Below are 25,747 nucleotides of genomic sequence, written 5' to 3'. Positions count from 1 at the left end.
GTCATATACTGAAAGTCAATCCTTTTCTAGTTTTCTACTACAAAATTGCAAAGTCAGTCCCAACTAACGATGAGAGCCAGGATGTCCTGTCTCCCTCTCTCATCAGCAACAGGAGAGCACAGCATGGGTGTTTGGGATCAACCCAAGCACCTGGGCAAGCCAGTCTTGATTGAATCATTGAAGTGAGAGGCCCACCTTAAAGCCAGGTCACGTGAGGTAAGAAGACCTGCCCTAAATCGAGGCCACACTTTCTGGTGGAAGGCCCCACAAAACCACACAGAAGGAGGAAGCATTTGTGTTCTGCCTGCTTGCCCCCACTCTCAAGGTAAGCTCATCATCCTGTAGCTGAGGCATCCCTTCCCTGATGTCCGAACATACTTCTAACGTGGACTGATGTCAGCTAAGACGTCCAGCGTGGACTGAACTACTGGACTCTTGACCCTTCCATTGACAGATACTGTTGGACACACACACACACAGAGACGCACGCACGCACGTACACGCATATGCTCACACACACACAATCAGCTCTGTTTCTTTACAGACACCTGACTGATACAGGTACACAAACCAATTATACAGCTTATGTGTGTTAGCTTACTGTACTAACAGAAGCCTGCTTTATTCAAGGTGGGACTTATGGCAGGGAGGGTAGAGCAAGAGGCTGGGCACATCTGTTCTCCTTTACTCCGCTCAGCAGTCTATGCTTCCCTTGGCTTCCTGCTTTCCTTTCTCTTTCACACTATCACAAATATTTCTAGTAATTATGAGATGGTGACAAATAACAGATCCCCCAATCAACACAAAGTGGTGCAGAACTTGGCATGCCATGCTCCTCATAAAAGTTTCTGGTTGTATATGCTACCTCTTTTCCAAAAAACACAGGGGCAACTCAAATGTTAGAATGTTCTGTACATGGGCGTAAGTTGGAAGCTTCGGATAATCAAATCGAATAGCTTTAATTCATAGCCTAATTATCTGTCCTCAGATAGCAAAATGCCCAGCATCAGGAAATAATACAGTTCTGGGAAACACATTCACTAGCTATCGATGGAAAGACAGACTGAATTTCAAGAAAATAATAGCATAAAACGACAAATGAGTCAACGGGGTCTTCCCTGAAGTCTTCACGAACAATCTAGTGGGTAGAGTCTAAAAGTATGAACAGTGGAAAGAGGATGCTGGGCACAGGTGTGTGGCACCGGGACACATAACCACAGGAACCAGACAGCAAAAGCTCGAAGAAGGAGAAGACTCTAAGGCTCCAAGCACGCCTGGGGCTGTGCACGGGAGTCACACACCAGGTTTACTTGCACAGACATAGCTAAAGAGACGAAGGACATTAGACTAGCACTTCACAGGCTCATAGAATACTATCACATGACTGCATGTTGCCACAGAGCAAACCGTAACATTATTAAAGATGGACACCATACGGTGTGTGCAGTCACATCGAAATTTGGAGTTCTGAACGAAGACTCCAAGAAAATCCCCACATGCCCAGAAGCTACACTTTTCCAAATAATGAATTAAGTAAGACTTTATCAAATAGAAAATGATAAGAATTTAGAACACATCCAAATACATGGACCACTGCTAAAGTTAAGTCTGAAACCGTGATCATTATTTAAAAAAACAAAAACCAACCTGTTGTAAGGCAGGAGCTCAGTTTCAGCAAAGAACCAAGAACAAATAGTTTAGACTTTGTGGACCAAGAGACAAAAATCAAGGACATCCATGTAGGTATTTCTATTATAAAAGAAAGCAAATTTCTAAAAATATTTACTAACAAAATTCAGGTTGTGATAACACTTTTCTTTCCTTCTGTTGTTTTCTTGCATTCTTTTTTCCTTTTTTCTTTCTTGCATTTTTTTTTAAAAACAGGGTCTTGTGCGTCCCAAGTTGGCCTTGAAACCACTGAGGACAACTTGAACATTTGATCCTCCTGTCTCTACCTCCCAAGTGCTGGGATTACAGACTGCTTCACTGTACCTGGGTAATAAGGTGCTGTGGATTGACCCCAAAGTGCAGACACATATAAACATGTATGCACACTGCTTGGGTAGTACAGTATCTCTAACCTTTCCAGAATTGTTCAAGTGATTCTGTTTGGTGATGTTGTTGTTCCTGAGACAGGGTTTCTCTGGGTAGCTCTGGCTGTCCTGGAGCTCACTCTGTAGAACAGTATGGACTTGAACTCACTAAGATCCACCTGCCTCTGCCTCCCACGTGCTGGGATTAAAAGCATGAACCAGCACAGCCTGGCTTGGCACCACAATCTTTACAAATTCAAACATTTCAAAAGTTCAGTCTCTTTAAAATATCCAAAATTGAAAACTGCAAAGTTTCTCTGAAATACCAAAGGTCTCATAACTGTGAGCACCTATAAAATAAAAGCAAGCGACACAATTTTTTAAGAAGGAAGAGCCCAGACACAGTCACAACCAGATCAGAGCAGATCCAAAGTTCACAGGGTAAAAGCTCATCGTCAGACGTGTGGAACTCATGATCTTCTGAGCTACACCGCACACACGTGTGTATCTCACCAGTTTGGGCAGGCTTCATTCCACAGCAGCTGCTGTTCCTGGTGGTCATCCCAAGGTACTAGCATCTCCAAAATGCTAGGGTTTGTGACGTAACTAGGCTGCACCTTCAACAACTGGCTCTCTGGGCTGTCTTCTGGGACTTTGGCTCTGTCACATGATATCAAGCCTCAATTTCTCTCCATTACCCTTTCAACCCTGGACCTTGGACTCAAACAAGACCACACTTTCACCAGTTGCTTCTCCCAAACTCTCTTCAGAGCCACAAAGTGCCAAACATTAGCTAGCTACTTTCCATGAGCCATTCATGCCTTCAAAACTAATACTAGCTGGGTGACCTAGTACCAAATTCAGCTTTCAGCCTAAGATGCAGAGTTGGGCCTTCTGAACCACAGCCGTGAGGAAACAAGGACTTTGACCTCCGTGATGCTGGATCTTCTTAGTCACCACTGATTTCTCGGAACAGACTGTATCAGCAATGCAGAACTCCCATTTTAATGGCTCTGGTCTCGTTAAGTCACAGCAGATTCTTTAGCCCCAGCTGACCAGAACCACAAACTCTTAAAACTCAAAGCATCCTATGGCTCTGACAGAGAATTTGAGAGATTAGCATCCCTCTAAGGATCCACAAGGCAGGCCTCCACCCTCTGCACTGCTCTCAGCATTATTCTTCCAAGCTCCCATAGAACCATCTGGATATTCAATGGCTTCCCCAAGCGCAAAGTTCTTCCGTATTCTCCCAAAAACAATATGGTCAGTGTGTAAGAGTAACACCACTTTCTTAGTTAGGGTTTTTATTACCATGATATAACACTGACCAAAAGAAGGTTGAGGAGAAATGGGTTTATTTCAGCTTACAGATCATCTTAGTTACTGTCCCATTGCTAAGAAGAGACATCATGACTGAGGCAACTTATAAAGAAGCATTTAATCGGGAGTTTGCTTAGAGTTCCAAGCAGGGAGTCCATGAGCATCACGGCAGGAAGACATGGTGCTGGGGAATAGCTGAGTGCTCACATCCTGATCCACAGCTAGGAAGCAGAGACAGTGTGAAGCTGAGCCTGGTGTGGTCTTTCAAAACCTCAAAGCCCACTCCTAGCTAGGGCACCTTTGCTAGGGTTTCTATTGTTGGGAAGACATATCATTACCATGGCTACTCTTATAAAGGAAGAATATTTTTTTTCTTTTTTTTCTTTTTTTTTTTTTACTTTTTACTTGGGGCTGCCTTACAGTTTTAGATGATTAGTCCATTGTTGTCAGGACAGGAATCATGGCAGCATGTAGGCTAACAGAAAGAGCTTCAGGGTTCTACATCCCAGTCTGCAAGGAGCAGGAAGAAAGCCTCTCTGCTTGGCCCAAAGCTCACACACAGTCACACACAGTTACAGCAAGGCCAAAACACCTCACAAGGCATTAGCCACTCTCTATGAGCCTACACTTCCATCCAAACCACCACACACCTCTTCTAATAAGACCATACTTTCTAATCCTTCCTAAAGACTCCACCAACTGGAAGCCAAACATTCAAATATATGAGCCTATGGGGCCATCCTCATTCAAAACACCACAAGCTTGTAGTCCATCATCAGGGAAGTCAAGACAGGAAACTAAAGGCAGGAAACCTGGAGGCAAAAACGGAGTGCTAGTCACTGGCTTGCTCTGCAATTTGAATTTGTAAACTTGCTCACAATTTGCTCAGCCTACTTTCTTACAGCAGCCAGGACCAGCAGCCCAGACATGATACTGCACAGTGAGCTGGGCCTTTCCACACCCATCACTAATCAGAAAAGCATCCCACAGGCTCACCCAGAATCCAAGCTCTTGAAGGGCACTTTCTCAGCTGAGGCTCCCTCTTCCAATGACTCCAGCTTGTTGAAATAAAACTAGCAGCACCAGTGTGCCATCCACTAGTGCATTTAAATAAGGCACATCTTTTACCTCAGGCCCGTAACGAGTCCCTGAGCACTCCTGATGTTGAAGACCGTTCTGCATGATGGGGGAGGGAGCATGAGGATGCTGATGTGCACAACCCATTACTTCATTCCCTTCACCAAAAGGAAAAAAAAAATCACATCCTGGCCTTCTGGCTAAGATTAAATGTAAAATGCCTACTGACACTTAAAGAAAAACAAAACAAAACTATTACTAGAAAACCAAAGGGCCCAACAATAAAACCTGATGGCATGGGGTTTGTTTCTTTAGTCACATTTGATGATATGTTCTTTATCTTTCAGCGTTACACTATTTTCTGTACAGGCATATACCAAACTCAGAAAATAAAGCTTAACTATTCTAGTGAGAGTTGGCAGGCAAGACTGTTTGCTGACGGAGGGTTGTCTACACCACAGCCCCATCAGTCACACAACAAGGCTTGGGCTGTAGGATGTGGGTTCCTTAAAATCTTGCCCTGACGAAGGCAAGCCATCATAAACTGGCTTATCCTGTGTAATAATAACATGCAGTACGCTATGTAATAAAAAAACAGGGAGTCCTATACTTGATAAATACAAAAGACTTTTTTATCTAAAAACTAAAGTTTGCTGCTGTTGCTCCATGTCTGATATTCTTTCACAGTTTGCAGAGGGTCAGCCGTGTTGTGTTACTATGCACTCACACAGAAGGAGAGTGTGATGGAAGGACACACGGTCCTGCTGCACACAGGCACCTGGGAGCTTCAGAGATAGACCTCGTCCAAACAAGGAATACTAGATGCTTAGATTCTGGCAAGAGCTTTAGAATGCTAACATTATAAGAAGGAAGGAAGGGAGGGAGGGAGGGGGAGGGAGGACAAACAACAACAAAACACTCAGAGAATAGAGTTTCTTTACTGTAATAGAACCATTTTCTCTTATGGACTTAAAGGGTTCTTCTGTAACTGGAGGCCACAGTAACGTGCAGAGAGAGATTTTGAATATAGATTTTAGAAGGCAGGTGTGGGTTGAATGCTGAACCTGCCACCAGCCAAAGCCTGTTACTAGCCACACTGTGAGCTTCAGTACTCATGTTTACTTGTGTGCGAACCTATTACGCCATATTAAAAGCAATTTATGTTACATAAGTGCTTAGCAAACATTTAATACACAGGATCTATATCACCTTTCAAACAAGGGCAACACCAACTATTTCCTCCTTCCTTAGGTTATCTGCCCCTCAGTCACCCACTAAGTTCACCACTGCATGTGTAACATGGGGTCCTGCCAGTCAGTGCCTGCAGGGTGTCTGTATACAGATCCCTGTTATTGAAGTCAAAGGTTGCCTCACAGACAGTGTAGCCAAGCATCTAATGCTATATGATAAACACCGAAGAGATTTTTACCCATTCCACTTGTGCTTAGACTCTTAATATTTTGCTTATGATAAATAGTTGTGCTGGCTAGCTTTTATGTCAGCTTGACACAGGATATGATTATTCTGGTGGGGGAACTTCAATTGAGAAAATGCTTCCACCAGACTGTCCTGTGGGTAAACCTGTGGAGCATTTTCTTGACTGATGATGTATGTGGGTGAACTTAGCCCACAGCAGGAAGTGCCACGCCTGGGCTGGTATAAGGAAGCAGGCTGAGAACGCCAGAAGCAAGGCCTCAGCATCAGTTCTGCCCTGGGTTCCTGCCCTGACTTCCTGCCCTGGGTTCCTGCCCTGGGTTCCTGCCTTGACTTCCTTAGATGATGAATTAACATGGTTCTCACCTTTTCTCCCAAAGTTGATTCTGGTCATGGTAGGTGTTTTGTTTTGATTTTGTTTGTTGTTTGTTTTGCTTTAGCTTTTGTTTTTGTCTTATCACAGCAACAGAAGCCCTAACTAAGAAAACAATGTAATAAACAACTATTCATTTTGCTCTTTCTTAATTATATAGAATACACTCCACAAGCCTAAAGAATAAAGACCTAACAATTATACAGCCACTCATGGTGCCGCAGTTAACTTCATTACCACGTAGAACACAGACCTACTGTTACTGCAGAAGAAGACTCTCTTATCTTTAAACTCTCTGCAGTCTGAGGTTGAGCGGATTGAGACAGAAATGAACCAGGAGAGAAACTTTACTATATTCAATATTCAAGTAATATGTGCTTATACATGGAAGCATGAACATCAGAGTAGGGCAGTGATGAGAGCCGGTGAGTCCTGCAGGACAGGCAGTGCCCAGTGAGGCTGTAGTAAGAGGCCTGGGTTTTACAGTACAGTAGCACGTTAGGAATTAAGCCTAAAGGGTTACATTAAAATAATTAAGTAAATGGGAAAAAAATTAAGTAGTAGCTTAAGCTGAATGGGAGAGAGCTTCCACTTACCCCAAAAGTCAAAAAACAAAACAAAAAAAAAAAAACAAAAAAAAACAAAAAAAACAAAGGTAAGATGAATGGGCTTAAATATAAAAAGAAAAACTTATTAAATTAGCACTGAAGGAGGGGGATAAACTTAAATGGAGAAGTAGATAGCTAATATGTTTATAATGGTAGACATCTTTTGAAAAATGTACTTTAACCTATTCATTGAGTAGATTCCTAATTAAGGGCCTACTATGTACAAATCGTATTCTAGGGGATAAGGATATAAGAAAGTAGAAGCAGACACACTGTCACCATCAAGAAACATACACTGAATCTCAAGATATAACTACCTACTTCAATGAAAGCAGAGAGAAGCCCAATACCAAAACGGGGGCGTTTAAGCAAGAGCACACTGCTAGAGTACCCAAGTGAGTTTCTGTCACTGGAGGAAGAATATTGAAAATAGTTAACGTGTTCTGGATGACATGTCTCCAAAGTTCCAAAGAGCAGGACATCATTTACACCCAACAGCTTCTGGAACTTGAATGCAAGAAGAATGGTTAACTGCACGCCATCATTGAACTCAATGCTGTCAGACAACGCAAGTCTCAGCCCGTACCTGTTCATACCGTCTAAAATTCTCACCATCTTTAGAATAAAGGTAACGTTTTAATATCTTTTACTTAACCCACCATAAAAAGTATCACCTTTTTAACATATACCCACTATAACATTATTGAAGTTTTCTTAATGTGAGATTGTTTTCTGTGGTAAAATTTAGTATTTTGTTCATGGGCAAGCTCAGTTTACACTGGAAATGTTTCAGATGTTCAAGAGTCACATGTGGTAGCGACTCTACTGGGCAAACCAAACCGTTCTCGAGTGAGGGTGGTTTTGTGTTGTTTCCCGAGGATCCATGGAGACGTGTGGCCGTCACCAGTACAGACTGTGTGCTAGGCAGAGCAGGGAAGCTGATGAACATTCTACACGGGGCCACTCCACAGCAACAACTCCTTATGCCACAATGGTGCTCATGTTACAGGCACGACCACCACACCAGGCTTATGCAGTGCTGAGAAAGGAACCCAGGGCTCCCCACATACATAAGCAGGCTAGCAAAGGAACACACCTTCAGCTCCCAGAAGTAGCTCTGGAAAAGCTTCTCCTGAGACAAGACGGGGAGTACAGAGGTGTCAAAGGTTCTCGGTGGCCAGATGCCTACCACACGCACAGACACTGCAGCAGTGACATCCAAAGGGCACAGGGGGGTGGCACGGACCCAACAAGAAGATGCCGCTACTGGCTGTGTTTGCTCCACAGCTATGTGACTGGCACATACTGAATGCCTACCACTGGGGTGAGAAGAAGGAGGGAATAGAGACACCGCAGAGCTAACAAGGGACAAAATTTAAAGTCCAGATTCTGCCAAAATGCACCTAGAGGTCAAAGGCCTCATGGGCCTAGCTGGAAAGATCAAGAACCAGACGACCCACAGCACGCAGAGGGGCTGGCACACAGACCTCTGCCCTTTGTGGTATTAACACCATCTTAAGTTTGTCATAATTCGTGCACCTGTCACATGCACAGCCACTGCATGTCTGGGCTGCCCATCTCATTCTAAGCTGCCAATCTGATGACAGGGTACAGTGTGCTTGCCCTGCAATGATCAGGGACCAGGAATCATTTCCCCTTAGAACAATCCAAAGCCCTCTTGACAAGCCACCGTGGGAAAACAGACCCATGTAAGCTCACATCCCATGCCCACCTGTTAGCACAAGTCAAAAAAGGGCAAATACATAAAGCCAAGGGACACAATATGGTGTTAGCATGGTAAAATAGGTATTTTCTATGGGCTATAATCTGGTATTACCTCACCATGAGGAAGAACTTAAGTTGCTGCATAAGCTTGATCTGAAGCAATTAATTCAAAGTTCCTATCACAATGGGGGAGGACGGTCTGAGATTAAATTTATTAATACCATGATTAAGTTTCAAATGATTAAACTGAAAATGAATCACAGGATGAGGAAATACTTGGAGCTCAATGTTCAAGGCAGTGTTTTTCACCCTTCCTAATGCTGCAACCCTTTAGTACAGTTCCTCAAGGTGTGGTGACCCCCAGACATAAAATTATTTTTGCTGCAACTTCATAACTGTAATGTTGCTACCATTATGAAATGTAATGTGAATGTCTGATGATAAGCAGCCCCTGTGGAAGGGTCACTGGACCCCCCAAAGGGCTAGTGACCCACAGGTTGAGACTCTGGCTTACGGAGTGAGAACTGCTTTTACTCTGTGAGATTTCAGGGTTCACAGTATAATCACACCAGGAGGCTTTAAAACTCCGCTGCAGACACTGATATATCTAGACCAGGGCCCTATTACTTTTTAATACTTGACATTTGACTTTGATACACAGTCTGACTTGAAAACAACTGATTTAGATACTAAAACTTATAAATGTTGATCTTGATGAAAATGCCTTCAAGATTTTCAGTTTTGAGCTTTGAAAACACAGAAACACAAAAACAGAACTTCCTTCATGTCAAAGGTCAGCCCCAGGTCTCACTCCTCAGGACCCATCTATTTGATTTTCTGAGCTAGGATCTTTCACTGGGACCAGGCTATGACAACCAGCCCCAGGGGTTCTCCCATCTCTACCTCGCCACTGCTGGTACCTACTTTTTACATGGCTTCTAGGACTCATGCTCAAGACCCCACACCTACAAATCAAGCACCTTACCAACAGAGCTGTCTTCCCAGTCTCTGCTTCGTGGACTTCTTAAAAGTCACATGACTTCAGCTTTTATAGGCACTCAGAACGTGGACCTATTTCTCAAAACCAAATATTTCTATGACACAGCATAGCACACAAATCCTCTTGGCACTGTTTGCTCCAGAAACAAAGACATCTTAAAGTTAAGTACCACGCACTGTCAATACTGTTGACTTTGGCTGGCTGTTCATTGTTCTTCTGATGGTCCCACTCACTGGGCCAAAACAATAGTCAGGTAAAATTAATGTTTCAGAGAGGCCAACAGTTCTGCTCTGAGTCACCTAAGTTGAGCCACACTACAGGGAGATGAGGTCACAAGGACAGCCTGGCTGTCCTGCTCCTTGCGAAGGGCACTCATACGTAAATCAGTCCTGCTTCCAGCCTTCATGAATGGACTATGTCAATCATGTTTTCTCTAATTTCTGCTGAGATCAAACTGATCTCTTTGAACGGCAGATGCAGAAAGTAATCTATTTGTTGTTTAGAAACATGTGTTTACTATACTGCCCAGGCTGGCCTTAAATTTGGGATTACAGCCCCATGCCCCTCCAGAAAAACTCTTTAGTAATGAACACATACATGACATCTAAATAGCTAACTCCATTTTTTTTTAAGGTAAGGAAGGAAGATCGAGGCAAGTTTAATTCTACTTTTAATTCTACTAACTACTGGATTCAGTGTCCCAGAAGAACCTCATGCCTCTATGTTCAAAATATTCAAACATTCAGCCACTGAAAGGACTTGCACAGAGTATGTCTATCCTTTGAATTTTAATTTTAATTTGTGATCAGACATGAGGCATGAAGGACAGCAGGAGCAAGAGCTACCTGCCACAGAGACAAGCTTTACCAAGAGTTTCACTGGCCATTTATCGTCTCCAAATTGCTTTAATGACACTTAAAACTACTTTAAAACAGTAAGCTGTGCCTCGTGTCATGGCACACACCCCTCGCACTCTGGAGACAGAGGCAGATACATAGTGAGACTCTGTCACACACAGAAAAGAAATGAACAAAAACTAGAGCAAGCTCCTTCAAACAACTTTCCTTTCAGGTGGGAATCGGTGAGCTGTGGCTGTAGACACAAGCAGCTCTCCCCAACAACAGCACTGCGGCCATCTCTCCTGGGGCCATGGCCAGCACTGAGACTGGCATCTGACTCGGGGCCAGCTACCAAGCCATGCCACTGAGCCTAAGAAACTCCAGAGCCTCACAGAGCTGACAGATGCTTACATGGAGGCATTGGGGGCAGGAAACGTACTGCTACTGCGAGACACTTGTGCAGAGATAAGAAATACCAGTTGTTGTCCTGCCTTCTTTCCTAAACCAGGCTGACTCGCCGGGCACTGTTTCCACTCTGAGAATGTAAGAGCTGAAACAAAATCACATGCCCTTCAGCCGTAAAAGCCTTCGGGGTCAAATTCTCCAAAAGTGTAATGTCGAACGAAGTATCCATGAAAACAATTATATAGCCGAGTAGAGGTCATTTATTTTTCTGATATAATTGATTATGCTTCACACAATTCTACAAGGCTTCTATTTCTTTCCTAATACTGTCTCAGAATAATTTCTGTAAGAGATTAGATTTACATCCTTAATCCCTAAAATACACCTCGAACTCACCAAGAAGATATCTTGAATATAAAAACTATAACGCATGCCGAGTCCATCTAAGTGTTAAATGAAGACCCTGGACTTTTAGAATGTTGATTCTGTTCCTTTCCTAGATGCAGAATAGTCTAACTTGAAGGAAAGTTCCACCAATGAGAAAAAATATTAAAATCATAACAGCACATGAACTCAAGCTGACTTCTGGTTATTTTCCATTCTTCTTCTTGTCCTCAATTTAACATGCTCATGAGAAACAAGTCACCCTGAACTTTAGCCTGAATCATCAAGAGCAACCACATAAATCAAGTTTCACAAAGCACCTGACAGCTTTATCTCACTTAGGTCAAACACCTAGGTCCTTTTATCTCCATGGTCAATTGTTCCTCTTTCTCTGTTCTCCAGCTAAATGCTACCTTTCCCTGATGTCTTCCCTGAAAGAAGGATCTTTCCCTTGCTAACTTCCAACTGTATATGGATCTGAGTTAAAATTCTATAGGAAGGCAAGCCCTGTATCAATTCAACTGCATCTGCACCAGATAGGTGGTACCTCGTCAGACATGCATACATACAAGGAGTGTTACACGCTCACTGTCTTAGCCACCGCTCTTCTGCAGTGAGGACACACCATGGCCATGTCTACTTGTAAAAGAAAGCATTTAATTGGGGGCTTGTTTGCAGTTCCGGAGGGTGAGTCCTTGACCATCATGGCAGGGAGGGTGGCAGCAGCTGGGCAGCAGGTGCTGGGACAACAGCTGAGAGCTTGCACCAGCAGACAGAGAGCTAACTGGGAGTGACATGGGCTTCTGAAACCTCAATGCCCACCCCCAGTGACACACATCCTCCAACAAGGTCACACTTCCTGATCCTTCCCAAACAGCAACTGGGGACCAAGCATTCAAACACATGAGTCTATGGGGGCCATTTCCTTCAAACTACCATGCTTGCTAAACAAATAAAAACATCACACAAAGCTTTACAAAAGGACTTGGGAGGAGTAACATGTGTGCCTAATATGCGCAATTAGGACAAGGGAGGAAGAGTATGCGTCCCTAGTGTGTGCAATGCCACGCACGGGCTTACTATATTACCAGAACCAAAACTCTCCTGGACTTGTGCATTCTCCGTGCACACACAATGCCCTCACTCTCCATGAGAACATACAGTGCACTCTCTGTGTGCACATACGAACACAATGCAAAAAACAGGCTGTGCTGGAAGAACCATTCGTTTCAGACTAAGGACAGCAGTGGTCCAAAGAGAAGTCTACACATAAGCTCAAATAATGCCAACCATTGCGCACTCTTAGACCAAGGAACAGACACAGGAGATGCAATTAGCTCTTGAGAGTAAAGCATGTCTGCTAAGCCTCAGATTATATGTGGCAATCCGCACTAACTTATAGTTCTAAGGGGTACAAATGTTATTTTTACCCTAATTAACTCCAAGCATTTGTAATAAACTATAGATACTCAATATTACTGATTCACACAATTTTTCCAGAACATTTTTTTAAATCACATACAATACCAAGAACTGTGCAGAGTGTGGTTTTTGGGTCCCTTCTAACGCACTGGCTTCTTGGTCCTTTTCAGTTCTAGCATCTGTTTCCAATGGTTTGTACTCCTATGTTAACTGGAGATCAAAGGTCAACAATGGCCTAGAAAGCCTTCTTTTCAAATTAAGGAAGCAAAATGAACCCATCTTCTGTTGTACAGAGACCCAGTGCCTTTCTAATGAGCAGCCGGAAGAATGCTCCTGGCAGAACCTCTCTCTAAGGACTGAGCTGATACTCAGGAAGTGTGGCAAGAAACTGCACTCTTTACCCAATCAGCTGTTCAGGGGTTTTGTTTGTTTTGTTTTTAAAATATATCCTCTTCCTTAAAAACTGAAACAATTGCCACAAACATCATTCCAAGCCTGAAAACCTCTGGAATCCCTCTAACTCCTCGGCAAACAAGCTTACGCCACCTAACAAGCTTGAAGTGAGTGGATTTGAAAGTCACAGTTTCCAGAGAGATATGGAAGATTTCAGAAAGCATGTGTGCTTCTCAAAATACTGAACAGCTATACATTCATTATCATTTATGTACAGAAATAAGTTGAATAAGCCTATGATTTTTATTGCTTAGATCAAGGATAAGAAGAACTTTTTGAGAATAAAAATTTCTTAAATATTTTAAACCAAAAATGTTAAGAAAAGAAAGAAAAGGACAAACAACACCTTGGGAAACAAGAAAGAATTCCTGAAACTTAACAGACTTACTAACTTTCTTGTTCAAGGTTGGCTTCATTTGCAGTACCTAATTTTAGCCAACCTCAGACATCTCATCGGCTTCCAGAGATAACCCAAATCTCCCCTGTACCTCGTTCCTCACCGGTGTTTGAAAGCAGACCCCAGATCTGCCCACACGGTCTGTACAGTGGCCACCTGGTGCTTGTATTTATTCCCTGTCTCTCCTCTATGATTTTTCCCCATTATTTCAAGACAAATCCAAGAGAAATAAATATAATTTGTATATGTATGAATATATGTATATTTACTTTTTAAAAAATCTCTTCTTAGCTGGGCATGGTGACACACACCTGCATTCAGTAGGCAGCAGGCAGTGAGTTCAAGTCCAGTCTGGTCTACAAAGTGAGTTCCACGAAAGCCAGAACTACACAGAGATCCTGTCTCCAAAAGCAAAAAAACAAAAACAAAAACCTTTTCTCAGGTGTGTTGGCCACACGCCTGAAATCCTAGCATTAGGGATTTTGTACCAGGAGTTCAAGACCAGCCTCCAGCTATATAGGAAGTTGAAGGCTGGCCTTGGCCTTAAGAACCCCTTAAAACAACAAAAAGGAAAACAAAAGTTCTTTCTCAGAGGCAGCAGCCGTGACTCACACCTGCAACTCCATTATTTAGGAGCCTAGGTGGGAGGACAAAGGCTGGATGTCAGGGACTATGGGATGCTGTCATTCCTACAAGGACAGGTAGGATAGCAAGGCCTGATGGCACAAGCCAGATACCTGGGTACAGTCCAAGGTCGGCCTGGACCCCAGCACAAGCTCACAGACAGAGTGCTGGCCTAGCATGCAAACAACCCAAGGATCATCCCTCAGTTTTAGGAGCAAAACAAAAATGAGATTTTAAAATCCCCTTAGTGAAATGCAAATGAAAACCACAAAGAGGTTTCAGAAGCAGCTACCAGACTGCCTAAAATGAAAATGATAACTTCCCCCAATATGGGCAAGATCAGGAAAAACCAAATGACTGCCCGAGGACATACAATAATACAGACACTTTGGAGAACCAGTGTCAGGTAAACTCACCTACGCCTGAGGGGGTGAGAGTAGAGGCGACTCTGGGCACCATACTCTACTCTCTAGTTCTTCATTTACTTACATGTGATTTAGAAAATTCCTTTGTCAGGTTCCCCAGTATTAACATCTTGCATAACTACAGCATAACATCACAAGAAGCCCTTGTCTCCTCAACCCAAACTCCTGAGCTTTTAATAAAATCAGTGTCCTATGTCACTGTCCATCCTGCAGTGAGTCTCACTATTGTCTTTTTATAACAGCACATAAATTTTGTTATCTCAGAATTACAGTTTTAAATTTCATTAATTTCCAATAGTTCCCTAATGCCTCCCTCCCCCAAGAAGACGTCTTAGCATGGCACATAGACATTTCCCTGACACAGCCTCTTTACACATTCCACACTGTAGACAACTAATCTAAGAGCAAATTACTTACTGACTATGCCAGACATTGCTCTCAGTATCTTAAATGTATTATCTCACTTAATCCTACTGTACGTAAAGCACAATGACACAAACCGCTTGTTCAAAGCCCAACATGCCACGTCCTTGTTCTATACCTCCATCTCCACCTCTGTTGCCTAAGAAAATTCTCACCCTCCATCAAAGCCCTGCGCCATCTTACCTTTAAAACGTTTCCAGATTTAACTACCAGACAACTTCCTGACAGAAGATCTAGATAGTGAGATACATAGTTACAAAACTGGTACCAAGAAGCACTGGATACTGAAGGATGAGGGTCTCTAATTCTCTACTATACAGTGAGGGCAGCAGCAGCAACCGAAACAAACAAACAACCACTGGCCAACAAGCATTGGCTCTCATCCACCCAAGACCCAAAGCCATGTCAGGCTGAGACACCAATGACAGCTCCAAAGGCCAGAGCATCAAGTGTTCACATGGCCAAGGTGACAGGTGCTCCCATGCCAAAGATGTGACCAGTATTCACACGGCAAAGGCATAACAAGTGTTCACATGGCCAAGGCGACAGGTGCTCCCATGACAAAGATGTGACCAGTATTCACATGGCAAAGACTCCCTGCAAGTGCACACACGGCAAAGTCATGACAAGTCTTCATATGGCAAAGAGGAGACAATTGCTTACACAGCAAACACTCAACAAGTGTTCACATTTCATAAACCTGAAAGTTCCTCATCCTAGATGCTTACTGGTTTTTTTTTTTTTTTTTTTTTTTGTGCAATTCCAGAAAAAATATGCTTGATTTTAACCAAAAAAAAAAAAAAAAAAAAAAAAAAAAAAAAAAAAAAAAAAAAAAAAAAAAAAATCCACTAACTTAAAATTAAAATGTATTTTTAGTACTTCTATTGAAGGAAATTTAGGTTTTTACCAAAAATGCCTTACATTCATAAATTTACATGCAAAACTTGCTGATTATCTAACAACGATCTAGAATAATGATTCCAACCATTCTCTGAAATCTGAGTAAGTCTCTTGAAATGACTCCTTTTCTTGTTAGTTCTGTTAACTGGGTATACCAGCTAGTTTTATGTCAACTTATCCAGACTAAAGAGAACCTCTATTGAGAAAATGTCACTCTAAGATCAGGCTGATCAGATAGTAATTGATCAGGAGAGTCCAGCCCATGGTGGGTGGAACCACCCCTGGCCTGGTGTCCTGGGCTCTATAAGAAAGCAGGCTGAGCAAGCCCTGTGAAGCAAGCCAGTGAGCAGCATCCCTCCATGGCCTCTGCATCAGCTCCTGCCTCCAGGCTCCCGCCTGAGTTCCTGTTCTGACTTCCTTTGGTGAATGACATGGAAGTGAAAGCCAAATAAACCCTTTCCTCCCCACCTCACTTTGGTCACGGTGTATCATCTCAGCACTAGTAACCCAATTAAGACACAGGGTCTCTCTGTGTAGCCCTGGCTATTCTGGAACTTACTATGTAGAGCCGGCTGGCCTCACACTGACCTCTTGTTTCTGCCACTGAGTGCTGGCATTAAAGGCATGCTATGTCATGCCTGGCAAAATAATTCCTATTTTAAGCACAGAAAACAAAGACAGGAGAAAAAAAAATAAGAACAAAAGCAAAACAAAACAAAACATTTGGGGTACATGAAAGAAGTCGAATGGTCCACATTCCCAGTGTCCTCTAGCTTTCTCCCCGCTTAACCCCACCCTAACCTGCCTGTCCTTTCCTTTTGTCAGTAATGGGTACTGAGCCCAGCCACGGCTTTATATATGCCAGTCAAGAGTTCCACCATTGAGCTCATACCCATTCGTCTTCTTAATCCAGGGATTTTCAGCAAGTAAGAAAATAGAGTCAATGAAAAAGAGAGAAGCCAGGCATGATGCTACAAGCCTCTCACCTCAGTGCTTCCGAGGCAGAAACAGGCAGATGTTCTACATAAGAAGTTCCAAGGAAACCAGGCTACACAGTGTGGTCCTGTCTGTCTCCCTGCCTCTCTGTCTGTCTGCCTACCTACCCCCCCATCACTCACACACACACACACACACACACACACACACACACACTCACACACACAGCACAAGACAACTTCTCAATCCATTAACTGAACCAGCTCCTTCTTGTGGTGGAGACTGAACCCAGGGCTTCGTGAAAGCTAACCCATGCACTGGACCACTGAGCTATATATACTGCAGGGCTAAGGAGTCATAAACCCTACCACTGACCTAAAGCCAATAAAATAAAATGATAAACTATGTACCATGCGAAAAAAGGAGATATGCTGTAGGAACCGAACCTGGGGAGGGAGTCACTCACCGATCTTGTTCTCCGGAACCTGGGTTCATCACAGTCTCTGTGTTGCCCTGGTACAGTGCTTCTGTACCCAGGACTGGGGATGATGTACTCTTTTCCCATGTCAATATCCTTCATCTTCACTACACGGAGGACCAGGACTCAGATGCCTCCTTTCACATCAGAATTTCTGAAATTAAAAATTTACACACGCAGACGCTTTCTAATCGTGCTTACAGTAATATGCCAAAGTGCTTTAAAACAGGAAGGAACAGAAGTATTGACACTTCTTTACCATTACAGCTATAAAATCATTTTAAATACCCCTTCAGTTTTGTTTTGTTTTTTTTTTAACAACAAAAAGTTCTAGCTTTCAAGAAAAATTACCAAGCCAGGCATAGTGGTGCACAACTTTAATCCCAGCACTAGGGAGGCAGAGACAGGCAGACCTCTGAGTTCAAGACAAGCCTGGTCTACGGAGTTAGTTCCAGGACAGCAGGGCTACACAGAGAAACCCTGTTTCAAATCAACAAAGATCTATGTTCTACCTTTTTAAGCATCACCGGGTCTATTCCTAAAACTCTGCTCTGTGTTTCTGTACCCACTGCTTGCCTGGCTGATTCCAGTCAACACTCTATATCAACTCTGGTCACTTTCAAAAAGTTTACATTTGCTTTATTTACTCTGTGTGTGTGCGCGCGTGTGTGTGTGTGTGCAAACACACAGAGACAAACAGACAGACAGACAAAACAAAGGCAATCATGTGCACTGAGATCGAAGGACAACTTGCAAAAGTCAGTTCTCTACCCTCCAGATTCTGGGGCTGGAACCCCAGTCCTCAGCTGGGCAGCAGTCCATCTCACTGGCCCTCTGGCCATTTCTTAAAAACCAAACACACACTTGCTCCTCCTCTAAAAGGTTCTCCCATTGTCAGAAACTCAGATTCCCAAATGCCAGATATGAAAATACCACAGTGGGCTGGAGAGATGGCTCAGAGGTTCAGAGCACTGACTGCTCTTCCAGAGGTCCTGAGTTTAATTCTCAGCAACCACATGGTGGCTCACAACCATCTGTAATGGGATCTGATGCCCTCTTCTGTGTGTCTGACAGCTACAGTGTGCTCACATACATAAAATAAATAAATACATCTTTAAAACAAACAAACAAAAGAAAACAGCACAGATACCTGATGTGTCGCCTTGTTGCTGTACGGTCCAGACCCTGACGGAGAGGGCTAAGGACTGCGTTTCCTGCAGCACAAAATCTTGACAAATGTAATCTATTTGCTGTTTGACAAGGAGGAGCTCAAGCAGCCCAGGCTGGCCTCCGGCTCTTAGTCTTTCAAGGGTGACCTTGAACTTCTGACCCTACTGACTCTGCATCACAAAGCCTGGGATTTCAAAACTGAACGACCAGGCCAGGCTTATCTGGTGCTGGGGATCAAACCCAAGGCTTTGCACATTTCAGGCCTCTGCCAGTGGAGGTGCATCCCAAGCCCCTATTATTCACTTTTAACTCATCAGAAGAAAAATACTTATTAATCCTTGAAGTAAAAAAAAAAAAAAAAAAAAAATTAAAGCCCCTTAAATCGCCAATGAGGGCCAGACATTTTGCTTATCAGAACTCTGGCTCAAGCACCAGAAATTTTACAGATAAGTTGTTTATTTAAAAAGCACCTAGCCCAATGACAGTGTGCAGTATAAACAAAACCAGCTTACTAAGCAAAAACAGTGCTCGCGTCTCAGAGGCCTTACGAAAGCTAAGCTATAAACAGATCTGGCATCTGCCATGGTCATCTGGAAGAGGAAGATTACTGCTACTTTAAAAACAGGCAAGAGGGGGTTGGGGGAGCTTAAAAGGGAGGACCCAAGGGAACCCATTCACAATACCAAACACGTCAGGAAGAACAGGAAAAGTTATCCAAGAACTGTATGAGGCAATGTTTTTCTCAGTTGTGTGTTTTCAGTCATATATTCTCAAGTGGAACCTGTAGCATGTATACACGCAGATGTGTATGTAAAAAGAGCAAGCTTTTTAACAGAAACACTGTTTTCCGGATGGTGAGATAAGATAGGACTTCAGTGGCCTATTCTAACTCCCTAGCCTTCCAGACACTGCCATAGCTCTAGGTACAGCTAAGTATGCAAACACCTGAGAAGCCATGAAGTTACAGTTCCGTCACAGGGAGGACAGCATCTTCTGTGTGTCTGGGATGTGACAAGAACACCACACAGAAGCTGGTGGGGCGGTGCTAAGATGAATATGAAGCAACCAACTAGGAAGGATTACTACACCAGGCCCCTCTCCAGTCCCAACAGGCCATTAGCACTTCCCTATTTTCTGGGCTTTTCCTTGCAGTTAATGTAAAGTCTTTGTTAAAAACTAATGCTAGCTTAGGCTCAGTGGTAAAGCATGTAGGCCAGAGGTTCCTTTCAGTCCCCAGCCCTGCCAAATCCAAAGCCAAGGGCTCAAGTATCAGGACTAGGAAAACCGGCATGGTCTAAGCCAGCGCTGTAAAGGGAGAAAGAATATATCAAGTGGGGACTCTCACATTAGTACCCCGGCTCAGAACTGACAAGGTTAAGGGCCACCTAGTTTTGCCTAAAAATTCTCTTTCCAGTGATAAAGGGGTGGATGCGACGATCCTGCAGGGGGGAGGGGCACTGCGTAGGACTGGAGAACTGTAACTAGCCAGGCTGCTGATTCCAAGTTGTGTTTTCACAACATCTCTCAGGTTTTGGGCGCCTCAGGAAGCTTCTTCAGGCCCTGCAGCTACTGAAGCAAGGAAACTGAAGGTTGTCCTTACCACGCCCCCGGGACCCACCTGTTCCTCCAAGCTCCCTCACCTGTCACTTACTCCAGAGACCCCAGTAAAACCTACCCATTTCTCCCTTCCGAACTCCAACTTCCCCGGCCATTCCTATGCCCATCGGCATCGAGATTTCCACACCTGTACGAAAACACCTGATCCAGGTGTTATAAACACAAAGCCACTAGCTGCTCTGCATGTCAGCACCGAAAAGGACAACCGTGACAGAGCTGGGCTCCCATCCCGGGTCTGCCTCGGCTTCGCTGTGCGTGCTGATGCCACGTACCTCTACATATCAGTAGCCAAAAACAAAAAACAAAAACAAAAACAAAACAAAACGTAGAAAATGACTTACGTGGTGGCTGACAGTAGGCCTCCGTCCCGGAGGGAGGTCGAGGCTTCTCTGTGGACAGCTCCGCCACCCGGCCCTAGGGCGTTCCCACCCAGCCCCGGCCTGGCGAGCTCCACGACCCGCCCAGAGCGAACGCAGCTCCCCCTGGTGGCCGCACCAAGAGTGGTGCCGGCTGCGACCACCCATCAAACCTCCCCCCCCCCCGGCTTTCTAACACTTAGACCCCGGCACAGCCCGCAAGGTCGCCCACAAACCCGGCACCACGCGAGATCGGGGCGAGACAGGCACGGTTTCTCCCGTCCAAGGCTTCCCATCTCCCTCCACGCCTCGGAGAGCCCAGAGAAGTGAGCCCGTGACAGCTTCCGACCCTGCATGGAAAAGGCGAGAACCGTCACCTACCTGCAACCCAGCCTCCCCTCACGAGAGCAAACAGCCCGGGCAAGCTGGCTAACATTGGACCCGGAGCAAAACAAGCCTTTATAGCGGCATAGTCCCCGACAACGCGCAAGCGCGATGCACAAAGCTTGCGCAAGACCGAAGGGAATCGTAGTCCCTCATCCGGCAGCCCCCGGCGCCACACACCACAAAAGACTACGTTTCCCAGAAGCACCGCTGGTGCCCGGGATGGGGTGCAGGCTGCTCACCGTACCCGCGCACATCCCGTGCTGCCCCATCCTTCCCCGGCTTCTGATACCCAGTCTGGAGTTCTCTCTGTGGTCCTGAGTCACCTGGGCTGGGCAGCAGGGTCGGGGTGGCCGGTCGTGCTGTATTCTCTGGCAACTACAGGTTCAAAGTCAGGAATTTCCAAATCTATGCGGCGGTTCCACGTGCCAGAAAACAACGTGAAGGTCATCGTAGCCTGTTTCTGTCCAACCCCAACTCTTAGCTGTGGTATCACCTAGCTAGTGCATGAGTCCACGTTCTGAATGAATAATACCTTTGGATCTTTTCTCTTACCCGTCACAGCTGCCTGGCTTCTAACTAGTGAAATGCCAGAATCGCAATTTCCAAAGTGGCAGGGGATGTCAGGATGATATGCTAGCTAATCAATCTATTTTTATAAATAAAAGTGAAGCTCCCAAGGCATTAGTCGTTTTGTTTTTCTATTTTATCTATTTTAGTATCATAATACTACTTTATTGAGTGTCTCTCTACCTTTAAAGTACCCAGGGTTTGTTTATGGTTACCCATTTAAGAGACTTAAAAGAAAGCGAAAGAATTGTCTTTCATACAATACCTAGTTGGCTACTGTGAACACTAATGTCATAAAGCTGGACTTATTGACAAGGTGTATATTTGACACACAGAAGGAGTAATAGACCAGTTCTATAGAATTAATAGCCTAGGAGCTGGGAAAATGGTTCAGTGATTGAGTGCATGCAGATAAAACATGTGAGTTCAAATCCTCCACACCTTGGAAAAACCTAGGTGTGGCTGCACTTTTATTGTAAGCCAAGGCTATGTGGAGCAGACACTGAAGGATCACTTGAACTTTTGGGCTATCAGGGAAGCTATAGAGTGAGAGACCCTAATTTAAGACAGTAACAGGATGCCACATAGAAAGTAAAGCCAGATGGAGCATTGTAGAGCATACCTTTAATGGAAACACTTGTAACACAGAGGGGCAAATGGATCTCTGTGTCAGGGTAGCCTGCGTTACATGGTAAGACACTGTCTAGAAAGAGGAGGGAGGTCTCTAGGAAACAGACTCCTGCATAGCTGTAAATTTCAAGTGTCCCAGAACTTTACAAGTTAGCAAGGAAATAAAGCAAGTAGTTAAAACTCGAACTGTTGATTATCCATATAAAAGGAAAGCTCTGCTCAATACCAGGTTTCCAGCAAATCAAACGTCTAAATGTGAAGAAAACATTAAAGTTTAAAACTTTTGGAGAAAAGATGAAATACCTTTATGAATCCGAGAATAGGGGAGAGCCCTTGAGGTTGACAAAAGCTAGTGATGGGCATTGTGTGTGTACACTAAGCATCCCAGAAGACTCAGCAAGCTGGGCAGTGTTCAGAGCTTGCCTTTCAGGAAGGTGGGTCCTGAAGACTCTGACTTAATGAATGGTTTACTGTTGATCAATGCATGATCCCATGTCGCTATTGCAAGCTAGTGAACTGTTAGGACTTGGAGTCTTGTTAAAGGAAGTAGGTCATTAGAAGTATTGAGAGATGTATGTTATTCCTGGCCCCTTCCTTTCTTGTGTGCTCCTTGCCAAGCCTAAACCAGTAACTAAACCAGTACACCATGGATGAAAACCTGAGCCAAAGTAAGTATTTTCTTCATTAAGTTGATGTTTTCTTGCCTCCAGGAAACCCTCCACAAAGAATGGGTCGGATCAGTCACCTTTGTGGCCCCAGCCCTCCTCCAGTGGCTGGTGGATGAGGAGGTAAATGTCTGCTCTGAGAAGCAGACAACTAGACATACACATGCGAAGAAGGAAGCCATCAAGAGGTGAAGAGCGGCTCATGCAGGAGAAGGTGGTGTATGTCCAAACAAGGATTGCTCTGTGTGCTCACAGATGAATGAGGTCATGCTGGGAACTCCCTCTGCAGGATCTGGCATGACTGACATGCAGTTCTATAAATGATTATACCCAAAATCTTTGATCTGGAAGAAATAAAGGCCATGTATTTAGTCCTGAAAATAAAATAATGTCAGGGGTTGGTGCTTGTCCATGGGATGGGTCTCAAGTTGGGCTGGTTATTGGTTGGCTGTTCCTTCAGTCTCTTCTCCATCCCCAATCCCTGCTTTTTTTGTAGACAGGGTAAGTTCTGGATTGAAAGTTTTGTGGGTGGGTGGCTGTCCCTATCACTCTGGGGTTACTGACTGGCCATAGGAGACAGCCTCCCCTGGCTCCACATCCCCAATGTTGCATGTCACGGGTAGGGACAATCCCATTGATTCTTTTGGTGCCTCCCATATCTCAAGTCTCTGTTTCTTCCTGGAGATGCCTGCCCCTGTCAGTTACAGATTTCCATGGATTCTCATGGACATCTGCTCATCCTCCCTGCCCCTCCCCACACATAACCCTGAACCCTGCCATTCTCCCAGTTCCCTCCCTTCATCGGCCTTCCACAACCATTCCATTTCCCCTGTGCAGCCTCCTTGGGTTTGTGGAGTGTATCATAGGCATCCTGTACTTTATGGCTGATATCCACTTACAAGTGAGCATATACCATCCATGTCTTCTGGGACTGGGTTACCTCACTCAGGATGACATTCTCAAGATCCATCCATTTGCCCACAAAATTCATGATGTCTTTGTTTCTCATAGGTGAATAGTATTCCATTGTGTAGATGTACCACATTTTCTTTCTTTCTTTTTTTAAATAAGTAAGTATATTGTCTTTTTTATTGGGTATTTTACTTATTTTTTTCTCTCTTACAACTTTATTTTTAAAAAAGAGGAATACATACACAGATTTTTAAGGCATTTTGGTATAACATTATATGAATATTTTTGTCAGTACTTAATTCTTTTAGAGGTTTGATAGCATGCATTGAAATCCCACTAGTTACCATAAGCATACAGTACACGTAGGACAGAACATAACATGAAAACAGTTTTCTGTTATATGAGTTTATTTCTTGGTCTTTGATTAAATTCCGTTGATCAATGGGTATGTTTCTGTACCAATACCATGCAGTTTTTATCACTATTACTTTATAATACAGCCTGAGGTCAGGAATGGTGATTCCTCCTGTAGTTTTTTATTGTTCGGGATTATTTTGGCTATCCTGGGTTTATCATTTTTCCATATAAAGTTGATAATTGCTCTTTCAAGGTCTATATAAATTACACTGAAATTTTGATGGGGATTGCATTGAATCTGTAGATTGCTTTTGGTAAGATGGCCATTTTCATTGTTAATCCTACCTAGTCATGAAAATGGGAAATTTTTCCATCCTCTGAGATCTTTTCCAATTTCTTTCTTCAGGGATTTGAAGTTCTTGTCATAGAGAACTTTCTTGCTTGGTTAGAGTCACATCAAGATATTTTATTTTATTTGTTTTAAAGATTTATTTACTTATTATATATAAGTACACTGTAGTTGTCTTCAGACACACCAGAAGAGGGCATCAGATCTCATTACAGATGATTGTGAGCCACTATGTGGTTGCTGAGATTTGAACTCAGAACCTCTGGAAGTGCAACCAGTGCTCTTAACCGCTGAGCCATCTCTCCAGCCCACCAAGATACTTTATATTTTTCATGGCTATAAAGGGTATAAAGGATGTTGTTTCCCTGAGTTCTTTCTTGGCCAGTTTATCATTTGCATAAAGGAGGGCTGCTGATTTCTTTGAGTTAATTTTGTATTCAGCCAACTTGCTGAAATCAAGTTTGTTTGAAATCAAACTTGCTGTTTATCAGCTGTAGGAGTTCTCTGGTAGAATTTTTGGGGTTGCTTATGTACACTTCCATATCATCCAAAAATAGCGATACTTCGACGATTGCTTTCCCAATTTGTATCCCTTTGATCTCCTTAGTTGTCTTGCTGCTCTGGCTAGAATTTCAAGTACTGTATTTAATAGATGGGGAGAGAATGGGTAGCTTTGTCTTGTCCCTGATTTTAGTGGACATGCTTTAAGATTCTCTCCCTTTAGTTTGATGTTGACCCTCGGTTTGCTGTATATTGCTTTGATTATGTTTAGACATGTGTTCAGTATTCCTGATTTCTCTTAAGACTTTTTAACCAGAAGGGGTGTTGGATTTTCTCAAAGGCTTTTTCAGCATCAAATGAAATGATTATGTTAGTTTTTTTTTTTCTTTCAATTTTTATATGGTGGATTACACTCATAGATTTTTATATATTGAACAATCCCTGCCTCCCTTGAATGAAGCCTACTTGATCATGATGGATGATGTTTTTGATGTGTTCCTGGATTCAGTTTGCAAGATTTTATTGAGTATTTTTGCATCAATATTTATTTTTTAAAATCTGTCTGAAGTTCTCTTCCTTCATTGAGTCTTTGTGTGGCTTAGGTATTAGGGTGACTGTGGCCTCATAGAATGAGCTCAGCAGTGTTGAGCATTGGTGTTAGTTCTACTTTGAAAGCCTGGTAGAATTCTGCACTAAAACCATCTAGCTTTTCTGGGTTGGGAGACTTTTAATGACTGATTCTATTTCTTTGGGGGTTATAGAGCTGTTTAAATAGTTTACCTGATCTTGATCTAACTTTGGTAAGTGGTATCTGTCTAGAAATTGCCCATTTCGTTAAGATTTTCCAATTTTGTCGAGTATAAGCTTTTTAAATAAGACCTAATGATTCTTTAACTTTCTTCAGGACCTGTTGTTTTGTCTCCTGTTTCATTTCTAATTTTGTTTATTTGGATACCATCTCTTTGTCTTTTGGTCAGTTT

At 43.4% G+C, this 25,747-nt stretch overlaps 1 protein-coding gene across 4 annotated transcripts in view; it reads right to left on the bottom strand.

The window, feature by feature from the left end:
* The window catches only part of ABCC5 (ATP binding cassette subfamily C member 5), an 86,672-nt gene extending 65,778 nt beyond the window's left edge, over positions 1-20,894 (bottom strand). For 3 of the 4 annotated variants that reach the window (XM_080918910.1, XM_080918912.1, XM_080918913.1), the window contains exons 1-2: positions 20,781-20,894; positions 17,245-17,410 (exon numbers count right to left, since the gene is read on the bottom strand). In XM_080918910.1, the coding sequence (XP_080775036.1) occupies positions 17,245-17,358 (114 nt within the window). In that variant the 5' untranslated portion in view covers positions 17,359-17,410; positions 20,781-20,894. Of the gene's footprint in view, positions 1-17,244; positions 17,411-20,384; positions 20,458-20,780 lie in introns of those variants that run through there. The other variant, XM_080918911.1, reaches the window with a different exon arrangement.
* Between the last annotated feature and the right edge of the window lie 4,853 nt (positions 20,895-25,747).

Source organism: Micromys minutus, assembly GCF_963924665.1.
Source record: "Micromys minutus genome assembly, chromosome: 7".
Taxonomy (NCBI): domain Eukaryota; kingdom Metazoa; phylum Chordata; class Mammalia; order Rodentia; family Muridae; genus Micromys; species Micromys minutus.
The sequence above is the reverse complement of the archived record's forward strand: the minus strand, read 5'-3'. Positions and strand labels throughout refer to the sequence as shown.